This window comes from Polyodon spathula, chromosome 10, assembly GCF_017654505.1.
Source record: "Polyodon spathula isolate WHYD16114869_AA chromosome 10, ASM1765450v1, whole genome shotgun sequence".
Taxonomy (NCBI): domain Eukaryota; kingdom Metazoa; phylum Chordata; class Actinopteri; order Acipenseriformes; family Polyodontidae; genus Polyodon; species Polyodon spathula.
In genome coordinates this window covers 37,782,078-37,802,806 of record NC_054543.1, presented here as the reverse complement: position 1 = coordinate 37,802,806, position 20,729 = coordinate 37,782,078, and the positions used below count along the sequence as shown (strand labels likewise).

The window sequence follows — 20,729 nt, the reverse complement described above, 5'->3', positions numbered from 1 at the left end:
TTAACAGTGAACAATATACTAAAGGTTACAGTTCTGTTATATTACAGTTCCATTTATTCAAACAATCATTGAAAATAAACAGTAATTGTCAATTAATCTTCCCTTTTAAACATACTTCTTCATAAAGTGTTTTTAACTGTTATTGGGACCTCTACTAAAGCAAGTAAAAAGAATGGAATAAAACAATAACGGATCAAACTAGCAATAAACAACTAAGCAGTTGAATTGTCGTTCAGTTTCTTATTAGTTTAATTCTGTTTACATTATTTTGTTTGCTTGTGCACTTACCTATGCACAGTATTTTGTGTTCTTTGTACTGATAAGAATGCATCTGTCATTAATGGCAGCTTCTTCAAGGCCTGTATGAATAAGATTAGAAAAATGGGATCATGGAATTAGTGGGTGGCAGATTGTCTTCCTTGCTGTTCTGTCTGCCCTGTACAATTAGCACAGTAGATGTGATGGAGCCTTCAGATCACTATGAGTACAGATGGATGGCTGAACAAACGTTTGTACTGAAGGGCACTTCTCTCGAGGGTGCCGTTTCTATGTTATTTGTTTGATATCTGCCAATACGTTTTATAAATGGTATTTGAGTATGGGATTTTACCAAGCTTAACCTATCTGGTTATTATTGCAGCTGTTTTCAAGAAGCTCTCCAGGTTTGCATTGAGAAGAGACTTGTAAGACCAATTTATTGTACATAACACTAACATACAATGACTGCCAATGCCATATAAGGAAAAACAAATAAGGATTGCTGATTTTTCTTTATATATGCCTGATCATGTTACAGACCCCTTTTTTTGTTTTAGTTCCACAGCAGCGCTGATTCTAGACACCCTGTTTTTCTTTATTTCATTTTAAGTTCAACATTAGCTTCTTGGCAATATTAAAATAGCTGCTGACTGAACAGATCCACCTGTTTCACTTAAAACCTCATTCTGTTGGATGACATTTTTTTTTTCCCCCAAACATGATTGTTCAATATTCAATGGGCACCTAAAGCTTGACAAAGCAAAGTGATACAAATACATGGATTTTGCCTTTGTGTGTCAAAATGCTTTTGTAGACTGGTTCATTGCCCTGTCATTACTACAGCATTTAACTATAAATGCTGCTCATAATAATGGAATGATGAATGCAAACCATTTAAACATTGCACATTTCAGAAACCTGCAATAGACTTCAAGTGTATTATTATCCAAGCTGTAAAATTAGCAGGGATAATAATAATAATAATAATAATAATAATAATAATAATAATATAATAATAATAATAATAATAATAATAATAACAGACTTTGGTGTTCGTTTTATCACAAGAGCAGAGCTGCTCTTAAGTCTTGAACCCCACTTAGGTCACTTTGTCTTTTTAAATTGACTGTTATTGAGGCCTCAAGGTCATTATTTGAAGGCCTGGTGTATTTTGGTGTATTTCGGTGTGTTTCACCTAGTTTCAGATTCAAATATTGCAGGATTCTTGAGAATATGTTTTATTTTCATGTTAAACAAATGAACAATGAATAAATTCAGGGTGAGATGGTGATGATTATAATGATATTTAAGATCAGAAGAAATGTATATTGAACATGTATATAGAAATGTATATAGTCCCACCTATATAGCATGCTTACGCCATCCCCTGCTCTGCATTAGCTGGTTATCACAGCAGCCATTACTGATATACTATTATACTGTACATGCATATGATACAGCCAGAGTTTTGAAATGTAATAAACTGTAATATAACAGAGTGGTACACATACTTGCCAGGTTTTTTATTGGAAAAAGATGGAGATTTATCAAACATTATTAATCTATTCTACACTATTCTGTTTAAATAGTGCAGGTGTAGTTGTTTAATTGTAGTCTTTTCTATGGGTGTCTCTTGTAAAATGTTGTAAAGTCTATTTTGCTTTCTAAGTAATAATAGAGCTTAAAATGCAATTTCTGTTTGGCTCACAGAACAGTAAACAAACTTCAACTGAGAAAGAAGTTTAAGGACGGAAGATTGGAATTAAGAATCAATATATACGTACTAAAATTGCTGCCTGTTTTTTGTTTGTTTGTTTGTTTGTTTTTTAAACCAGTTTAAATGAATTGTTTAGCCTCCATGTTATCATGTCAAGTATGGGTACCAATATAATCTGTTTCACACACACAAAAAAAAAAAATCTACACCCTAGCTTCTCAGACAGTGTACAGTAGTGGTGCTGTTAAACTAATGTGAAAATCTCCCTTTTTAAAATGACTGAAGCTTGGATACTGCTTACAAACAAGTGAATGGAATGATGTGTTTTCATGTCAATGTAGAACTGGTAAATTATGGGGTAAATTAAGATAGTCTTCTGTGACTGTCAATTTATACAATCTTTTCATCACACCATGCAGTTTAATCTGCAATAGACATGAAAATACTTATATGCACTTTTCTGTAGGTTCGCTCACAGGTTTGGATGAAAACCACGCTGTTAATATTGCATGCCGTAGAGTTTGTGAAGAAATCATTTGAGTAAAATCAATCATACCTACAGCCTATGTTTACATACTGTACATATCTAGGATACCTACATCGTTTCAGGTTTGTTTTGGAAACATTGTTTTCTGTAGGTACTTTTGATGGTTTCAGCATGAAATTATGATTACAACAAGAAACATCTAACTGGATTCCAACCCAATGAGCTTACCTATAGGAAAGTAGCCTTGCATTGACTGTTTAACAAAATAAACCAGGAATTTAGTAACATGTGAATGCCTACCCAGTAGTCACTGCACATCAATTCTGTTGTAAAGGCTATATAATAGCATTATTATTGCAGCAACTAAATCAGTTCAGCTCCTCTGAGGGAAGTACTGTCGACATCCAACCACTTGGAGAAGGAGAGCCAATAGAAGTGGAACCTGAGGAAGCCCTCGAGCCTGAAGCCTGTTTCACCGAAGGTGGGTGCAAACAAATTATTTGGAGGCGTTTTGCATGCCATAACATGGAACACATCATTTCATGTTAGGGCCTTGTTCTTCTACTCTAATACCATTCATTGATGATGATCGAGTATATGGGGTTGAGTTTACTATGTGTGTCTGTCAGGATTTAAACACGTGGATAGTTTGCTTTCTAATGCTATTATTTTCATTCTGAGGCTTGGCTTTCTGAAATGCAGAACAATGTGAGCTCTGTCTATTAAAATGATTGAAAGTTTAAGTATTCTGCATCGCACAGGATAAAAGCAAAATATTAAATATTTTTAATTGATTTCGACCTGCTTCCTATCAGTGGTTTCTATCAGTGGATTTTGTAAATATATTAGCAGTGTGTGATCTCATAATGGTTATCTTCAGAGATTCAGCTCATATGGAAGTAATTATTCCATTCCCTGTGCATTTGAATCCAGATATATCCTACTAATCCTGTTAAATTTTACAATACCTATAATATTAAAAATACATAATTTTAGTTCAGCTTCCACATCAATCTTCTCAAAACTAAGGATATATAAAATCCTGCCATGTATTACACAGGGTTTTACAAAGATCCAGACTTCCTTTGTAATATGTACTGTATGTTTTACTGTACTTCTCTAGATATCTTTTGGGGACTTGCTATGTTCCACTTTCAGTTTTTTGTATTGTCCTTGCTTGGCTTCACATGCACGCTGAGAAGGGGGTTGAAGTAACTACAGGCACTTTTGCCTTTCCTGTCTGTGTGTCGGTTCAGGATCTGTGTTAGGATTTTTTTCCTAACCTTGGGATTTAAGTAATAAACCCCATGACCAATGGACAATCAAGATCTGCATGACCACATCTCCAGGCTGCATTCATATTTTAGCCTAGTGGGTGGAGTCCAGATGCAAATTAATGACCTTCTGAAGCATGCCCTTAACACCAGTGCAGTACCCAACTAGGCAAATCACTGTTTTCCCTGTGTGATATTTGAATGCTGATTTTCTTCAAAATGAACAAAATGAGAAGTGGGGTTTGCTATTAAATTATTTTGGCCTTTGTACTGTTTAATGAAGATAAAAAATAAATAAATAAATAAATACATAATGAATGAAGTAATTTTGGCTAATTTCTTCACAAAAATAGGTACCCCCACAGTACTACCCAATGGGGATTACTGATTAGTATCTGCCTCAGCTGAAGATGATCTTAAGACAGAAGAGTACAGAGCCAGAATGTCTCAAAGCAACAGTGATTAGCTATATTAGAAGATACAGTGGGGGGCACATAGTATCTGACTGGGGGTTCTGGGGCCATACAGGGAAATAAGAGCAAAGGGCCTTTTTAAAAAGTAACTTGATACATATTAAACAGCAAAAAATAGGTGTTTTTTTTTAGGCAGGGGGCCAGCAGGCATTCAGAAGCCAAAGGGTTAAGAAGTTCTGAGAAGTCAAGGCATCCCAATGCTGTTCAATCTGTATTAAGTCACGTTTTTTGTAACTGTAGATATACAGAATTGTTCAATATGTACTTTATTGATTACAAATACATGCAAGTAGGACTGTGAACAGGATAGCTTGTAGGTGACGTCAGTCCAGGAAGTGCAGAGACACAGTATGGTGAGTGAAGGCGCTGCTGAGCAGATTTATTAAATAAACAAATAAAAGGTTTGAACATAAAACTAAACACTGAACAAACAAAACAGCACAAGAGCCAGAATTAGACAAACCAAAAAAACACGGCGAACACTAAACAATCAAGTATCTTGCTGAGCTATGTCAGCACAAATAGCAATTGTTTTACTTTTAGTTTTAGTTCTTTCTCTCTCTCTCTCTCTCTCTCTCTCTCTCTCTCTCTCTCTCTCTCTCTCTCTCTCTCTCTCACCCCGCATGAATGATTCAGATTTATATACAGCTGTGTCGGGACTCAATTGCTAATCATTTAATGTGGCCCTGGCACAGTCTGCATGTGAACTAATTGTGCATTATCCATGCCCAAATACAAATATACATTTTAAATCACCGTGCTCACACTATACCCCATGCACCAGTACATATATACATACATAAATACATACAATAACACACCATATAAAATATAAAATATGCACAGGGGCAGTGGTACCCTGCCACAAGGACCAAAAGTTGTCACTGTGCTGTGGTTCTGAAGTCCAGCTGAGTCATACTGGTATTGAAAGCTTTAAACATTATATTGGCACTCATTGGCTAAAATTACTGACAAAAAAAAACCCAGCTTGAAAACAACAAACATATTGGCAAGTTATGATTAATTGATCATAAACCAATACTTTCTTGGAGATAATTATATAGATTAAAGTTGTTTTTATCAGAGAACAATAATACAAAATCGGTTGTTTCGTTAAGTGGGAATATAACTTCATATGAGCTCTCAGTGGGTCCTGTAAACTGCACATCAATTACTGTTATCCTATTTTTCCTGCCTATTGCATTTCAAGGATGTTATTAGTATCCTAATTCAGGGTATTACTGTAATCTGCTTTTTAAATTATACTAATACTTTGATACGTTTAAGTAAGAGCTAATGTGATAAAAGCAGATTGTTTTACTTCGATGGATAGCTTTGAGAAAGAAAATTGGGAAATGTTATTTTCTGTATATTCAGTGATTTCCCACTCCAAGTCCAAGCCATGCACTCTAGTTGTTTGGTTTTTTTCCAATGAGCACACAGTACGCTTTATTAAAGGGTAATTTAAAATTAAATTGAACAGATTACAACTAGCAACAATAATAATGTATGCAAAAAGTGCAGTGAAATTATTATAGTTAATTAATTAAACCAGATGAATTAACAGTCAAATGGTTGTCTTGAATGTATGGGCCAACACACTGCTTATAGAACAGAAAGAGCACTTAAAGCATGAATAATTCTTAATAAATAACCTTCTATGCTTTCCCTTTTTTGTGTAGTTTTGAGTGATTTTGCACTACAGTTGTGCATCCTGTCAGCCATTCAGTGTGTGTCTGTCTGCAAAGAAGCCATTTTCTGGTACCTTTGCCTCCAGGGGGGTGCAGCAATCAGTTCAACTGAGGCAAAAACTGGGAAGCTTGCATCAGTGTTTTGATTAGGAAGTGGTTTTCTCTCACTAGGCTTCATAGATAGCTACCAAGTCAGGACTATTTCTCTCTAAAATGTATTTCTTTTGTTTGTTTGTTTTTGTTTTTTTCCTGAAAACATGTCAGAGCAGGTGGTGTGACAATGCACGTTACAGTATGATTAATGCAAATAGCGTGTTTTTAATAACACAATCTGTCAAAAATATGCATTTTGTCTATATATGTACGTTATTTATTTCTTTGGGTTTTATTCATTTAGGATGTGTACGGAAGTTTCAGTGCTGTCAGGTGAACATAGAGAAAGGCAAATGGAAAATGTGGTGGAACCTGAGAAAAACGTGTTTCCGGATTGTCGAACACAACTGGTTTGAAACTTTCATCATCTTTATGATCCTTCTCAGCAGTGGTGCGCTGGTAAGTGCAGTTGTTATTGTAAGGAGTATTGTGCTACCTCCTCTCTATTAGGAAGTAATTAGATATTAAAGTAACGTCCCATTTTCATGTTTTTCATTCCTTAATTCAGCTGTTATACCCTTATTAGATGCAGGCATCTGTACAGCTACTGTGTCAGTACTATTCAATAGAAAGCATCTCAGAAACCTACTGAAATGCCTCTGAAAACACTCAAGGCTGTAGATAAGCGCAGGCTTACATAAACAATGTTTCACCTATGGGCATCAAAATCGGAAAGCAATTTTTTTCTGGAATAGTTGAACATACATATATAACAGTATACATTTAAAATCTGTGTCTATTGCATCATATCATAAAACATATCCAGATCAGAAGTATAGTTTATAACGGTAACACTTAAACATCAGAATACATTACTGCAGGCATCATTGTTGATAACTGAAAAGGCGTGCCGAGTTGAAGCAAGTGCACTAAAAACAAGGTATGTTATTTAGCAGATATGCTTTTATCAACTAAAGATGCTAAACTGTGGTTATAACTATATAATAACTAAGAAAATATCCTGAACATGTCATCTGTTAATAAGTTTGCTATCATCCTTTTAAAGTTTTATCACATTGAATGAAAAAAGAAAAATTAAGAGAGTGTTTTCATGCAGGCCTTTGAAGATATTTACATTGAGCAGAAGAAGACCATCAAGATCATGCTGGAATATGCTGATAAAGTCTTTACCTACATTTTCATTTTGGAAATGCTTCTGAAGTGGGTGGCCTATGGGTTTGTGAAGTATTTTACCAATGCCTGGTGCTGGCTGGACTTCCTCATTGTTGATGTAGGTATTCTTACTTTAAATCCACGCCGATGTCACAGTGCTGTAAGATGATACATCTGTATCCTACAGAGGCCAGGTGGTCCTGTTTATATGCAGTGGTTTCCATGACATCACAAATATATCAGTTAATCGTTGGTGGTATTACTTAATCCATTAGTGTTAAATGCCTCTGAGCCATATAGATTACATACAATGATATAATAATACAGATGTCCTGTAGCATAATGATATAATATGTACATATGTGGTTTTATTACTGTTTTTTGTTGTTTTTAATGCATTTCACAATGCACTGGTTTACATGATATTATACATAACACTTTAATATTGTGTATTCTCATATTGCTTTAGCTACAATGATGGGCTTGTATTGGTTACAGTATCAGCAGCTTCACAAAGTATTGGATTGTATCTTGAACAACAGACACTGATCTTACAATTTACTAATGCTGCACTAGTCCATCATATTTGAAGTTGCTTGTTTCTAATCTACACAATCAAGTCTGTGAATAATGTTTACTGACATTTAACATTACTGTTGATGCAGCATCATTTTAAATTAATATTATATTCAGTAACACAATAGTGTATTGTATTGCGAATGTTGTTGCTGATCTAAGATGTTCAGATAAGCTAATGTTTAATGTTTTACAGCCGGAGGCGTTTTGCTTTTCATACTGGATTAATTTGAAGGCTGCTTTTGACTTTAGATACAAGAAGGTGTCACTCCAAAGTGGCATTAAAAAAATCCCTCTAGAAAATTTAAGAATACCTAATTCCCATGAATTATATTATTGTAAATACAGCAGGGCAGGATTTAATAATAAAAATAATAATAGTATAGTATAGTATAGTATAGTATAGTATATTATAGTACAGTATAGTATAACACTTAAAAAAAGCTTGCATTCAATCTGTACTTAAAAATATTCCTGGTTTTAATCCACCTTCAGCTATTTAATAAAATTGTGTAAGGCAAGTGTATGATTTGAAACTGAAATTCTGATAGCTTGAAGTAGTCTAATATTTGTTGACATTTTTTCACAATAACAGAATATAAAACTAAACTGTTCCACGTGAAATTCATTATTCAGGTTATTAACATATTTCCTTGGATGACTTTTTCAGTGCCATATATTGTCGTATTGCACTCATAACCCATGGCATACTGCCGTGCAGTCTTTATAATAATTCACAGTCCACTTTGAAAGACTGCCGATGGATGCTGTTGTTGAATGTATTTCATTACAAAGCAAGCAATAGTAAACGAACGCCTTTGACAATCCCATTGATTCTGGTAGATTTTTTATCATGTCCTTACTGGCTGTGGCACTGGAATATGATCAGCTGGCTGCTGTCAGGTCTCAAGAGAGAGCTGAGGCCTCTAGGAGTCATATCAAGATGTGATATGGCCAGCACCTAGTCGGACAAATAATACATATTCACTCTTCTTTGTTAGTTGTAAGCCACTTATGCTTCCCTTGTTTTTTGGACAATCTTCATGTTTTCCACAACTAATATTCCTTTAAAATCTTGATAAGAATCCCTGGAGGAGAATGTTCCTCCAGCATGTTGAGAAGAATCTGTATTTCGGCTGTACACTCAAAAGGAGACTTTTCAGAATCATTGCTTTTGTTTTTATGTAGGTGTCTTTAATCAGCTTAACAGCCAATGCCTTGGGCTACTCAGAACTGGGTGCCATTAAGTCTCTTAGGACGCTGCGAGCATTGAGACCTTTAAGGGCCCTGTCACGGTTTGAAGGGATGAGGGTAAGATGAAAAGAAAGAAAGAAATAAGAACCAGAACTACTGCATGCATATGAGTGGGAGTCCTTGCATGTAAAGCAATATAGTCCTTGCATATTCTGCTCTTAAATATCAATTCATATTAGATTGGTATTTTTGATTGTTGTTTACAATTTGCCAATTACATGTATCTGTTATTATTTCAGATTGGCATTCACATCAAACAAGTGAGCAATCAAGGAGACACTGTCTTCTCAATAATCTCCCTTCCCCCACTAATGCCATTCATTTGCTATTGTGAGATGCTCCATATAGAATGTCCTTTTAGGGTTAATGAAAAGGGATACAGAAGAGCTTCATGTCCCTTTCTGGTTATAGTTGAATCTGTCAGGTAGTGAATGATCTGTGATGACCCCCTCAAGAATACGCTAGCACTTTTTCTAAAGAGTTAGAAATAATAATTGCATAATGTGGCTACTGCAGGGGTGTCAGACTCAGTTTCTGGAGGGCCGCAGTGTCTTCTGGCTTCCGTTCCACCCGAGCTCTCAGTTACTTAATTCGTTTAATTATTTGATTAACTGGACACATTTAACACTTCTCTTCAGGCCTCAAAATGTTTTTCATAGGTAGTGTATCAAGTGCATTTTTAAAACCATCAACTGTACAAGACTGTGAAAAATATTAAATATGTCCAATTGAACAAATAATTAGATCAATTAACCTCATTGAGAGCTTAAGTTGGAATGGAAACCAAAAGACCCTACGGCCCTCAAGGACTGGAGTATGACACCCCTGGACTACTTTCCGGGTGCAATATTTCATTGGAATGGTTTTCTCTTGATAACAAAATTATAGGTCATGAAAAAAAAAAATATCGGTCATTTTTGTATAATTGAGATGGGAAGTTGTGCATTATTAAACTCACACAGAAACAAATAAAAACATAGTACTAGATATCTGATGATAAAGAGTGATGTCACTGCTGTAAAGTGGCAATGGGGGGATCTTTAATGTTGTGCCTCGAATAATATTTCAGAAAAGTGTTACCTAGTTGAAGCGTCAGTCAACCAAACTACTACATTAACAGTTTAATGTTTGAGTTTGAAATGCAGTAACTTGTTGAAGGTCATTAAATAAGTGCTTGTTTAATTAAACTTTAATTATACTGCAGTCTCACTGTCGGAAATGTTAAATAATGTTTACTTCTGCGATTGTAAATCTTTTTTTTTTTTTTTTTCTCATCTGCATGGCTAAACTCTTCATTTGATTTTGATCTCAGGTGTTGTTTTATATTGTATTGCATTTGTATGTGGCTTGCTGGTTGCATTTAACGTATTTTCTTTATTATTATAATTTTTTTTTCGTTTACAGTAAACAGATTTTGTGACTTCATCGTGCTACTACAAGGTTTTTCTTTCTTTTTGTTTTTTCAAATGCCATCATTATCATTTTATGACTTCCTTGAACTAGCAGCCCCTTTGTTTTCCTTGTAGTTTTCCAGAACTAGCATGTCCTGGATTATATTCACATTTGTATGAGCTGTTTATTGCGTTTGTCTGTCTTTTCCTGTTTATTTACATAATTAACAATCCCAAATAGAGTAATAAATGTTGTTAAACATAATATTACTGTTTTCCCTAATTGCTCGTTTTGCTTTGATCTAGGTGGTCGTCAATGCTCTTCTTGGAGCAATTCCATCCATCATGAATGTGCTCCTGGTCTGTCTTATATTCTGGCTCATTTTTAGTATAATGGGTGTGAATTTGTTTGCTGGGAAGTACTATCACTGTGTTAACACCACGGATGGAGAGCGCTTCCCGATTAGTGTTGTTTACAACAAGAGTGAATGCCTAATGCTCAGCCAGAGTGCCCGCTGGAAGAACGTGAAAATCAACTTTGACAATGTGGGGGCCGGTTACCTTGCTCTACTGCAAGTGGTAAGACTGGATTCCTGTGAGTAAAGCTGAGGCCAAAGGCTTTGCATCCTGAAGAATTTTAGTATTAAGACATAAGCACAAAAAATAAAAATTTGAGGAACATAATTTAGATCTTTTATTTAACATCAAGTTAAATAGAAGCGGTATGTAATTCAACATGTTAATGTAGCATTAGTCAGCAGGTTTCATTTGACTTTATGAAGCTAAATTGGTTCATTCTACAGGATGATGCAAAACTTTTGGCCATAGCTGTACAGTAGGCTACTGTTGAAGGTACTGTTTCAAAGATAATTTGATTTCTCTGTAGTCTTTCCCATAAAGGTACCTCTTTACACCATACTAATGTCAGGGGCAGGGAAGGTTACATTAATGTTAGGGTGCAGGTTCAGTGATTTTTATTCTCATTTCCATTTAAACATTTATATCAGCATTGTTGTTAAAGGGTTGGTGGTGGGTACTCTAGTAACACAATGCAGTAACCTCATAAGCTTTTGCTACTGAACAAAATATAGGCATTGTAAAGGCGTGCTTATTCACTATGAAGTAACTCAGCATGAATTCAAGTCCTAGGAATTCATTTAATCTTCCTAAAATAATGCATTCATAAAGCTGAAAAATGCCCAAAGCCTTATGAGCGTGCCTTATGTAAATCACTTAATGAAGCTTTTAGAGTTATCTCTACAGATGTTTATTTGAGATATGAGGCATACACTTGGGCTATTAGACAGGGTGGATGGTAGCAAATCTTGTTTATGTATTTGTATTTATTATTGATGATTAATCGCTAATCCCAGGGTCTCATTGTTCCTGCAGTCTGAAATACAGCGTATCAAAAAAAGTTCATAGTTTGCATAAAGGCCTAAACAAAGAGTAGATTCACACTTCTGGATGTCCGAACATGGCCTTGTCATCTTTGTTACAAGTTTATGTGGAGTATATTGTAGTCTATGAATGTGTGTGTTTGAAGTAGAAAATGACAACATTCAGAATGATCTAATCTGCATTTCGAATAAATATGAAATGCTGTGGATGACAGGAGATATAAAAGGGAGAAAACAAACAAACGAACAGTGTAATCTATGATTTATCTTCTTTAATTTCCAGAGGTTGTTGTGCCTGAATTCATTGTGTCAGGGAATATTGTATACTGTACTGCATCCCTGAGTGTCTGAAATCTGTTTCCACTGTTATTATATATTTACAGGCCACATTCAAAGGGTGGATGGACATTATGTATGCAGCTGTGGATTCACGTAATGTACGTTTTTGCTTGTCAACTCCATATGGAAAATAGATATATTTTTAATATATGGACTATGTGGTTCATGCATTTAAAATATTATTATTATTATTATTATTATATTATTATTATTATTATTATTATTATTATTATTATTATATATTATTAGCAGATGCCCTTACCCAGGGCGACTTACATTTATAATACATATGTACACTATATATACATTGTACCTACATTTTACATATACTATATAACTTGGAAATGTATTATTCATATCTATATATTTAAATATATGTAGAACATGTATTATCTTTCCATATGAGCTGAAATGTAGCTATGAATATTAGTTGACACAACAAAACTCCCACACTTTTTATCTTGGTTTAAATGACTACATGTACCTGCAGTAAGCAATTATAGATAATGCTTGTCATGTATTACCAGTTTGGGACTTTGATTTAAAGGTTGAAATAGTGTGGTAAATAATATTTTCAGAAGTACACTATTAAATTTATCAGTGGCCAACTGAACTGAAGAAGTTAATTTTTATTTCTGCTATATTGAATTGAGAAATAGATCATGTATCTTTATAAAGATGCATTCATTTATTGTTGTAGCTTGACAGAGTTAAATAGTGTTAAAATGTACAAGCATGCCACAAATGATCAGTACACTGTTAACTGATGTTTACTTTTTCAGTTGGAGGAACAGCCTGATTACGAAGTTAATCTGTATATGTACCTGTACTTTGTTATATTTATAATCTTTGGATCCTTCTTCACATTAAACCTTTTCATTGGTGTCATCATTGACAACTTCAATCAACAGAAGAAAAAGATAAGTATTTCACTATTACCCCAGCAAAAGTAGATGAAGGTGGGGGAATTATAAATAAATAAATAAATAAATAAATAAATAAATAAATAAAAATGAAAATTATAACAGTGCTCCTTTGTTATTTTGCTGTCTGGATTTTGAAATATCGAGAATAGTGAAAAACTGAAAGATTGTTACACAGTGAAGTTACAATTTGCATACAGCTGTTTGAATTCATTTGGTATTGCCTGCGTCTGTATTATTTCTAGCTCAAAGTAGACTTAACGAGAACCCAGGTAGTAGAACTGACGCATGGTGGTGGGGGTGCAATAGGCTTTTAATTCCCTCAGGAGGGCTTGGCATTTCATTTCCAGACAGCAGCAGCATGACTTTTTTCATAACTGCTTGATGTTGAGTTGACTGGGGGGGTATGTTGCTTCACACAGTAATTTGCATTAACAGGTATCCAACTCGGCAGTCTCAGTTCTTTAAGCCAGCAGCATTTTCTGCATGACTGTCTATATAAGGCTATTGGTAGAACAAAAAAAACAACCAAAAAAAAAAAAGTTACTGTCACTAAACCTGTCCTTGGGGATATTTCAGTCTACTTAGCTTAGTTTAAGTTTTTCCTTAGCTGTAGTCACCTGTTGTTAGCATGTACATGGTTATGACTTTTTTTTTTTTGGTCCATTACTTTGGGGGTCAGGATATTTTCATGACAGAGGAACAAAAAAAATACTACAATGCCATGAAGAAGCTTGGCTCAAAGAAACCACAAAAGCCAATTCCTAGACCAACGGTAAGGAGAATATTTATTGAGGAAAACTGATGATTTACATTCTATAGCTGTTGTTGCTTGCCAGGTTTTGAGGTGTTTAATCTTGCACAAGGGTAACATTTTTTCTTTATTTTTTGCCATTGTGACAAGAAACAGTGAGTGCTTTCTAACACTGTTTAATAGATGCTCCTAGGCTACAGACTATTGAATTTTATATTTAATCTCCTGCAATCCTTGCAGTGTCACTAAACGAGAACTTATCACTTATATATTGGAACTCATTCATCCATGGCTATGCAATAAGTCTTAATTACGTACTGTGAATTAAGCCAGGTCTCTTTCAACAATTGAGATCATGTTCATGCGTGGTTATCCTGGGTAGCCTAAGTTATTTTGGAATCTTGAGTGCAGGCTGAACAGTTTTGAGGGGACCTGAATTTTGTTTTGTCATAATGCATCCTTGTTTTTCACTGTGATAATCTTTTTTATGGTTGACCTTGGACAGCTGAGATTTATGTATTTCTCATAAGTTAAAAAAAAAATGTATTTCACTTGCTGATTTTTTAGATTCAAGAGCTCCTTTTATTCTACACAATACTTTTATCCTCATTTAGTCTTCATTTAATTTCTTTGTATTATAACCTATGCAGCAATGTAATATTTTCCTATTATTAAACCCCTTAAACAAGAGAGTAGAAATATTCTATTTTTTTTAAAAGTCCTCTATTATTATTTCTTTCTTTAGTTTTTATAAGATAAGATTAATATATATATATATATATATATATATATATATATATATATATATATATATATATATATATATATATACCGTGATGTCGGCAATCATTTTTCCATGTCTGTATTGTATACTTCTCTTCCAGAACAAGTTCCAAGGACTCGTATTTGATTTTGTTACAAAACAAGTCTTCGATATTACCATTATGATTCTCATCTGCCTTAATATGATTACCATGATGGTGGAAACAGATGACCAGACTGAACAAATGCAAAATAATCTTTCCAGGGTTAATTTAGTCTTCATTATACTTTTCACTGGTGAATGTGTTCTGAAGATGATTTCACTCCGACACTATTACTTTACCATCGGCTGGAACATTTTCGACTTTGTGGTGGTGATTCTCTCCATAGTTGGTAAGATGACATTTTTTAATGTTTAGTAGTCGTTAATTTAGGAACCACATCCTTGATAAACGCAGGTTATTTAAATTTGTATCTATGTATTGTATGTATCAAGTCTTTATGAATCTGGTACTCTGGCAGTTTTTTTTCTGACAGTTACACTTATATTTTATTTTCATTTTCTACAGGCATGTTTCTTGCAGAAATAATTGAAAAATACTTTGTTTCGCCAACCTTGTTCAGAGTTATTCGACTTGCCAGAATTGGCCGCATCCTTCGACTTATTAAGGGTGCTAAAGGAATCCGCACACTTCTCTTTGCCTTGATGATGTCACTTCCTGCCTTGTTCAACATTGGTCTACTGCTCTTTTTAGTTATGTTTATCTATGCCATTTTTGGCATGTCAAATTTTGCCTATGTCAAAAAGGAATCTGGTATAGATGACATGTTCAATTTTGAAACCTTTGGCAACAGTATGATCTGCTTGTTTCAAATTACAACATCTGCTGGTTGGGATGGTTTGCTGGCTCCCATTCTTAACAGAGGGCAGCCAGACTGTGACAGCGAGATAGATCATCCAGGCAGTTCTATAAAAGGAAATTGTGGAAACCCATCTGTGGGGATTCTCTTCTTTGTCAGCTACGTTATTATATCTTTTCTAATTGTGATAAACATGTACATTGCCATTATTCTGGAAAACTTTAGCGTCGCTACTGAGGAGAGTGCAGAACCACTAAGTGAAGATGATTTTGAAATGTTCTATGAAGTCTGGGAGAAGTTTGACCCTGATGCGACTCAGTTTATGGAATATGCTAAACTGTCCAATTTTGCTGATGCTTTGGAGCCTCCGCTTCGTGTACCAAAGCCAAATAAAATCCAGCTCATTGCCATGGACCTTCCCATGGTTAGTGGGGAGCGAATTCATTGTCTTGACATATTGTTTGCTTTCACAAAACGTGTGTTGGGGGAGGGTGGAGAAATGGATGCTCTCCGCGGGCAAATGGAAGAACGCTTCATGGCATCAAATCCATCCAAGGTCTCTTATGAACCAATAACTACAACTCTACGTCGCAAGCAGGAACACATGTCTGCCATTGTCATTCAGAGAGCCTTCAGATGCTACCTAATCAGACGAACAGTTAAAAAAGCCTCTTATTTGTTCAAAGCAAATATCAAAGCAGGCGAAAACCTTCTTGAGAGAGAAAAAATGATGGTGATTGATAAATTTAATGACAACTCAACCACAGAAAAAACAGATGTAACGCCTTCCACGGCTTCCCCACCTTCCTATGACAGTGTGACCAAACCAGACAAATATGAGAGAGACAAAGCAGAGAAGGATGACAGGGGCAAACAGTTCAGGGAGTATACAAAGTAAAAAGGAAAACAAAATGCAAGCTCAAAATTCCATTTATATGACAAAATTGTTTACAGCCTGTGAAGGTGATTTGTAAGTGTCGACGGGACTCCTTGTTTGTGTGGAGATCTATGCCAAACTGACAGTGCTAACTAATCTTTCAAAGTGCTTACTAATATTTCAAATCCTCGTCAGAACACTGTGACTCCAACTGAGGAGTCCATTCTCTGGATGAGGGTGTTACTGTTTTTGCTACACAGCTGATGCTACTAAAGAGTCAACATGGCTACTCAAAAAAAAGGGACCAGAAAATGTTTTTCTTAAGTGTAGTTTAAACCTAAAACACTTTAGTAGGACTACTATTAACACCCAGTGTCTTGCATTCCAACTGCCATATTTTTTTTAACACAATCTTTGTTGTCGAGTTCATTGTTTTTAAGTCGTATGCTGTTTATTACACAGTATGAGAATTTTTGTAAATGGGCTTTATGTTAACAGAATGGGCTTATGTACTGCTTTAATGGTAAGAGGACCACAAACAAACAAACAAACAAACAAACAAAAACAAACAAACCCAACAAATATCTTGCACGGAAGCATGCTGTTTCCATAAATCATGCATGAAGTCACCAAAAAAAAGTATATTTTTATCCACTTCAGTGTTTCAGTGGCTCCCAGCTTTTTGAGGTGTGTATTTACGATGTTGCGGTAAATCCAGGTGTCTATATGTACCTTTAAAAAAAGCTCAGAGGAAATGGGTTATGAAGCATAAGAATAAGACATGAGTCTTATTAAGCCATCTCTAGCTATCAGTAAGGTTCACATTTTATATGGCCATGAAATCCCAGTGTGTGTAAATAGTTATTTTACTCCGTGGTGCATATTTGAGCAAATGAGATTCTTGGCACAGTGGTTGCTGCATTAAATATGTACCACTATATGTAGATTGCAAGCTTTTGACAGGGTCATGCCGTATTCTATATCATACACAGTTTGGAAGCTGTCACTGATGCATGTTAATATTGTCTATTCCGTCCCCGGCTGAGGAGTCTTTCATTTTGGGAAGCCATGTCAGTGGTGAAGTGAAACAAATTGACCTCATTCCTCCATACCATTAAGCATCAGTTTGCTGCGTTTCTGTTCTTTTTTTAAAAGAAGGAATGTTTCGTTTTAGGTTTTTTATGTTTAAAATGGATATTGTCTTCTGTATAGCCATACTGTACAGAACACTCTGCAAACTGCTTAAACTGGTTAAAATAAGTGGTTAGATTTTACTAGACGTGAATATAAATACTGTAAGATATTCATTTTATTTTATTTTTTAGCATTTTTGTACATAAAATATGCTAATAAAATGGGCTTCAGGTCAACACCACAGCCACCTGTGTTACTTTAGATCCATAGCACTTTTTTTCATTCAAGAACTTCCCTGAATAAATGAAAATGGTAATTTAATTATTTTTTTAATATATTATATATATATATATTTATATATATATATATATATTTTTTATATATAGTTTTGTTTTGTGTAAACTGGAATCACAATGCCCTTGTATCTTGAAACAGGGACACTAGATACGTAGCCTACTGTATGAAACTACAACATGGCCTGTCAACAGGGCTGCTCTGGCCATAGTCTTTTGCATCACGTGTTTACATGTACTTTTAATATTGAAATGTATTTATGAATTTATTTTTTATCATAAACATATTCATTCTGCACTAAGAGCTATTGTACATGGAATCTGGGTCCACCACTGCTTTTAGTTTACAAGAACACAAGGTAACTTTTTTGTGTTTTTTGTGCACAAGCCAGCATTCAGTAGACTCCTTCTTTTACTAAAGCTTATCGACGTGTGGTGTATTAGTGAACTGCATGTGGGACAATGCTATTACTCATGGTAAAATACAGTATAAAAAGTCAAAAGAATAAACGCTACAGTTTTAGTTTTTTTCCCTCAGGTACGTCTGTTAGCAATTTGTTATTCAGTAGGCATTCACCAGAGTTAACATATAACATTAACACAAATTATATGTTTAATGTAGCATCTCTTTTTTCTGTATTAGTCCAAGTAAGGTATGTTTGCTTAATAATGTCTAATGGGTTATATTTAATAAAATCGTTAAACCTCAAAGAGCCATTACGTGTATTGAAATCTATAAGAAAATGTATGGTTATAGCCACATTATTTTGGTCAACAATTATGTTTTGTTTTACACAGTGGATAGGTTGCTGCTCCATTGAAAAGCTTGCTCCACTTAAATGTAAAAAAAGAAAGAAACAAACAAGAACCTAAAATAGTAGCATTCTTAGATCATTCTTTATAGAAAAGTAATACAATCCTTGCACTGGAACAGCAGCTTAGTAAATGGCATTAAAAGGACACATAAGGACCTTTATATGTTATTGTGGTCCATGTTCCCATGTGTTGCTACAACTATTTACTGAAGGTGTGTGTATTGTTTCAGTGTTTTATTATTTTAATGTTTTTTTGGTTTAGTGCTTTTTACATTTTGACCACTTTTTTAAACTCTTAAATTGCATTCCCTGCCCCATGTACCCGCATGGACCTCTCGGAACTACATTTCTCATCATCCTCCTTCTCACTGGTAAATCCATCTTAGTTACATATGTGAGCTGGAGGATGACGGGAAATGTAATTCTGAGAGGTCCATGCAGGTACATTGGAAGCCATGTTAAAAGTGGTCAAAAATTTGTCAATTTTTTTTTTTTTTAAATTGAAACAAGTGGTCAAAATGTAAATAAAGAAAGAAAGAAAGAAAGAAAACAATATACACCCCTTACGTAAACAATTGTAGCAACACTTGGGAACATGTAACACAATAAAATAAAAAGCTTCTGATGTGCCCTTTAAATTTGTTTTGCACAGGATTAAATCAAAACATTCTGCCAAATATTTTGTGTGTGTGTGTGTGTGTGTGTGTGTGTGTGTGTGTGTGTGTGTGTGTGTGTGTGTGTGTGTGTGTTGTTATTTACATTACAATTAGATTTTGGTAAAATATCCTCCATAATTCCAGACAGAAGATTAAATAACACAACGGCTGGGATGTTTACAAAGAATGTACCAACTTGGTTATAAAATGTTTGTCTACACAAACAAACAGAAACAAAACAACAGACGTGTGTTTTTAGCATTAGAAGTATACTACTTCTCATTCTCCCAGAAATATTCTTCATCCTAACTCCCCCATAACATAATTCTAGCATCGCTTCATAAACACAAGGATGGGATCATTTTGTTGTAAAAATTGTTCACGCTACAACTAGAACTATCAAATGGCATTATCAGAAGCAAGAATTTAGGGCCAGAAACAGCTCCTGCATAATACCCTTGGAATGGTGAAAAACTATTTGTAAATTAACATGTCTAATTTTAACACACGTTTTTTAGCCGGGGAAAATTTGTATATTTTTTTACATGTTCCATTTACAGTTGGAATTGGGCCCCAAATTAATGTTAATCAAATAGTCAATTTTGAACTCTTAAGGTGAATACCAACTAGCCACTAAAGCATGAAATAATTGTTGGTAATGTTTCCTTGAAATTCTACCAAAATGATTCATCTTCACAATTATAAATTGTTTTTAAAAAATCCAAACCATATGCATGTTGTTCTCAGCATTCATATTTTCACATTTAGCTTTTCATAAACCACATACCCCAAATGTGTTGCATTAATAGCAGAATGGAAGCAACGTTCTATTCAGAAATGACAAAAATGGTTATCAACCATAGATGCAGAGACAAAACCCCATATATAACATACTATATATCATCTATAAGACCTTATTTTTACATTTCATGCTGTAGGCAATTTGCAAAAATGGTGTACTATTAGAAAAATAGGAATAAGGTGGAATCATTGACATTTGTTACATACTCTTAGCCTTTAACAATGGGAGATAACTAAAAAATAAAAGTATAACTTTTTACAATTTGTAGTCTCCAGTACGGTACTGTATGTTTCTTAGGCCAGTTTGGTCTTTTGTCCATTTTTCTGGTGTTTTTGAATTCTGTATTTATTATTTTTGTGATTTTTAGGAGCCAAGCTGCAACGAATAACGTTTTATCTGTTCATACGATGTCTGTCTATGAATCTGCCTGTCTATCTTTCTACCTCCCTATCTCTCTTTGTATTTGTCTGTCTGCCGGTCTATATGTCTTACTATCTCTTTCTGTATTGTTAAGGTGGACTCTATACATGATATTGTGCGGCATGTAAACATGAAATGTGTTTCTGCTATTTAATTTTGCTTTAAATGTGTGTTATTGAGAGTTCGTCATTTCCTTTTAGCAATGTAAAATACAAAAATGTAGAGCAGGGTTAAAAAAATTCTTGAAAGTACTTTCATGTTTATTTAAATGTATGATGTCATGTTAATACTAGACTGTCAGTCGCT

The 20,729-nt window shown here is 34.6% G+C and overlaps 1 protein-coding gene across 1 annotated transcript in view; it reads left to right on the top strand.

The window, feature by feature from the left end:
- LOC121322258 (sodium channel protein type 2 subunit alpha-like) overlaps positions 1 to 17,770 on the top strand; it is a 57,489-nt gene extending 39,719 nt beyond the window's left edge. Inside the window, exons 19-28 of the mRNA XM_041261949.1 lie at positions 2,823 to 2,943; positions 6,298 to 6,452; positions 7,111 to 7,284; positions 8,931 to 9,053; positions 10,694 to 10,966; positions 12,171 to 12,224; positions 12,909 to 13,046; positions 13,720 to 13,824; positions 14,688 to 14,958; positions 15,135 to 17,770. Coding sequence (XP_041117883.1) covers positions 2,823 to 2,943; positions 6,298 to 6,452; positions 7,111 to 7,284; positions 8,931 to 9,053; positions 10,694 to 10,966; positions 12,171 to 12,224; positions 12,909 to 13,046; positions 13,720 to 13,824; positions 14,688 to 14,958; positions 15,135 to 16,324 — 2,604 coding nt within the window. The 3' untranslated portion in view covers positions 16,325 to 17,770. The remainder of the gene's footprint in view (positions 1 to 2,822; positions 2,944 to 6,297; positions 6,453 to 7,110; positions 7,285 to 8,930; positions 9,054 to 10,693; positions 10,967 to 12,170; positions 12,225 to 12,908; positions 13,047 to 13,719; positions 13,825 to 14,687; positions 14,959 to 15,134) is intronic.
- The last annotated feature ends 2,959 nt before the right edge of the window (positions 17,771 to 20,729 follow it).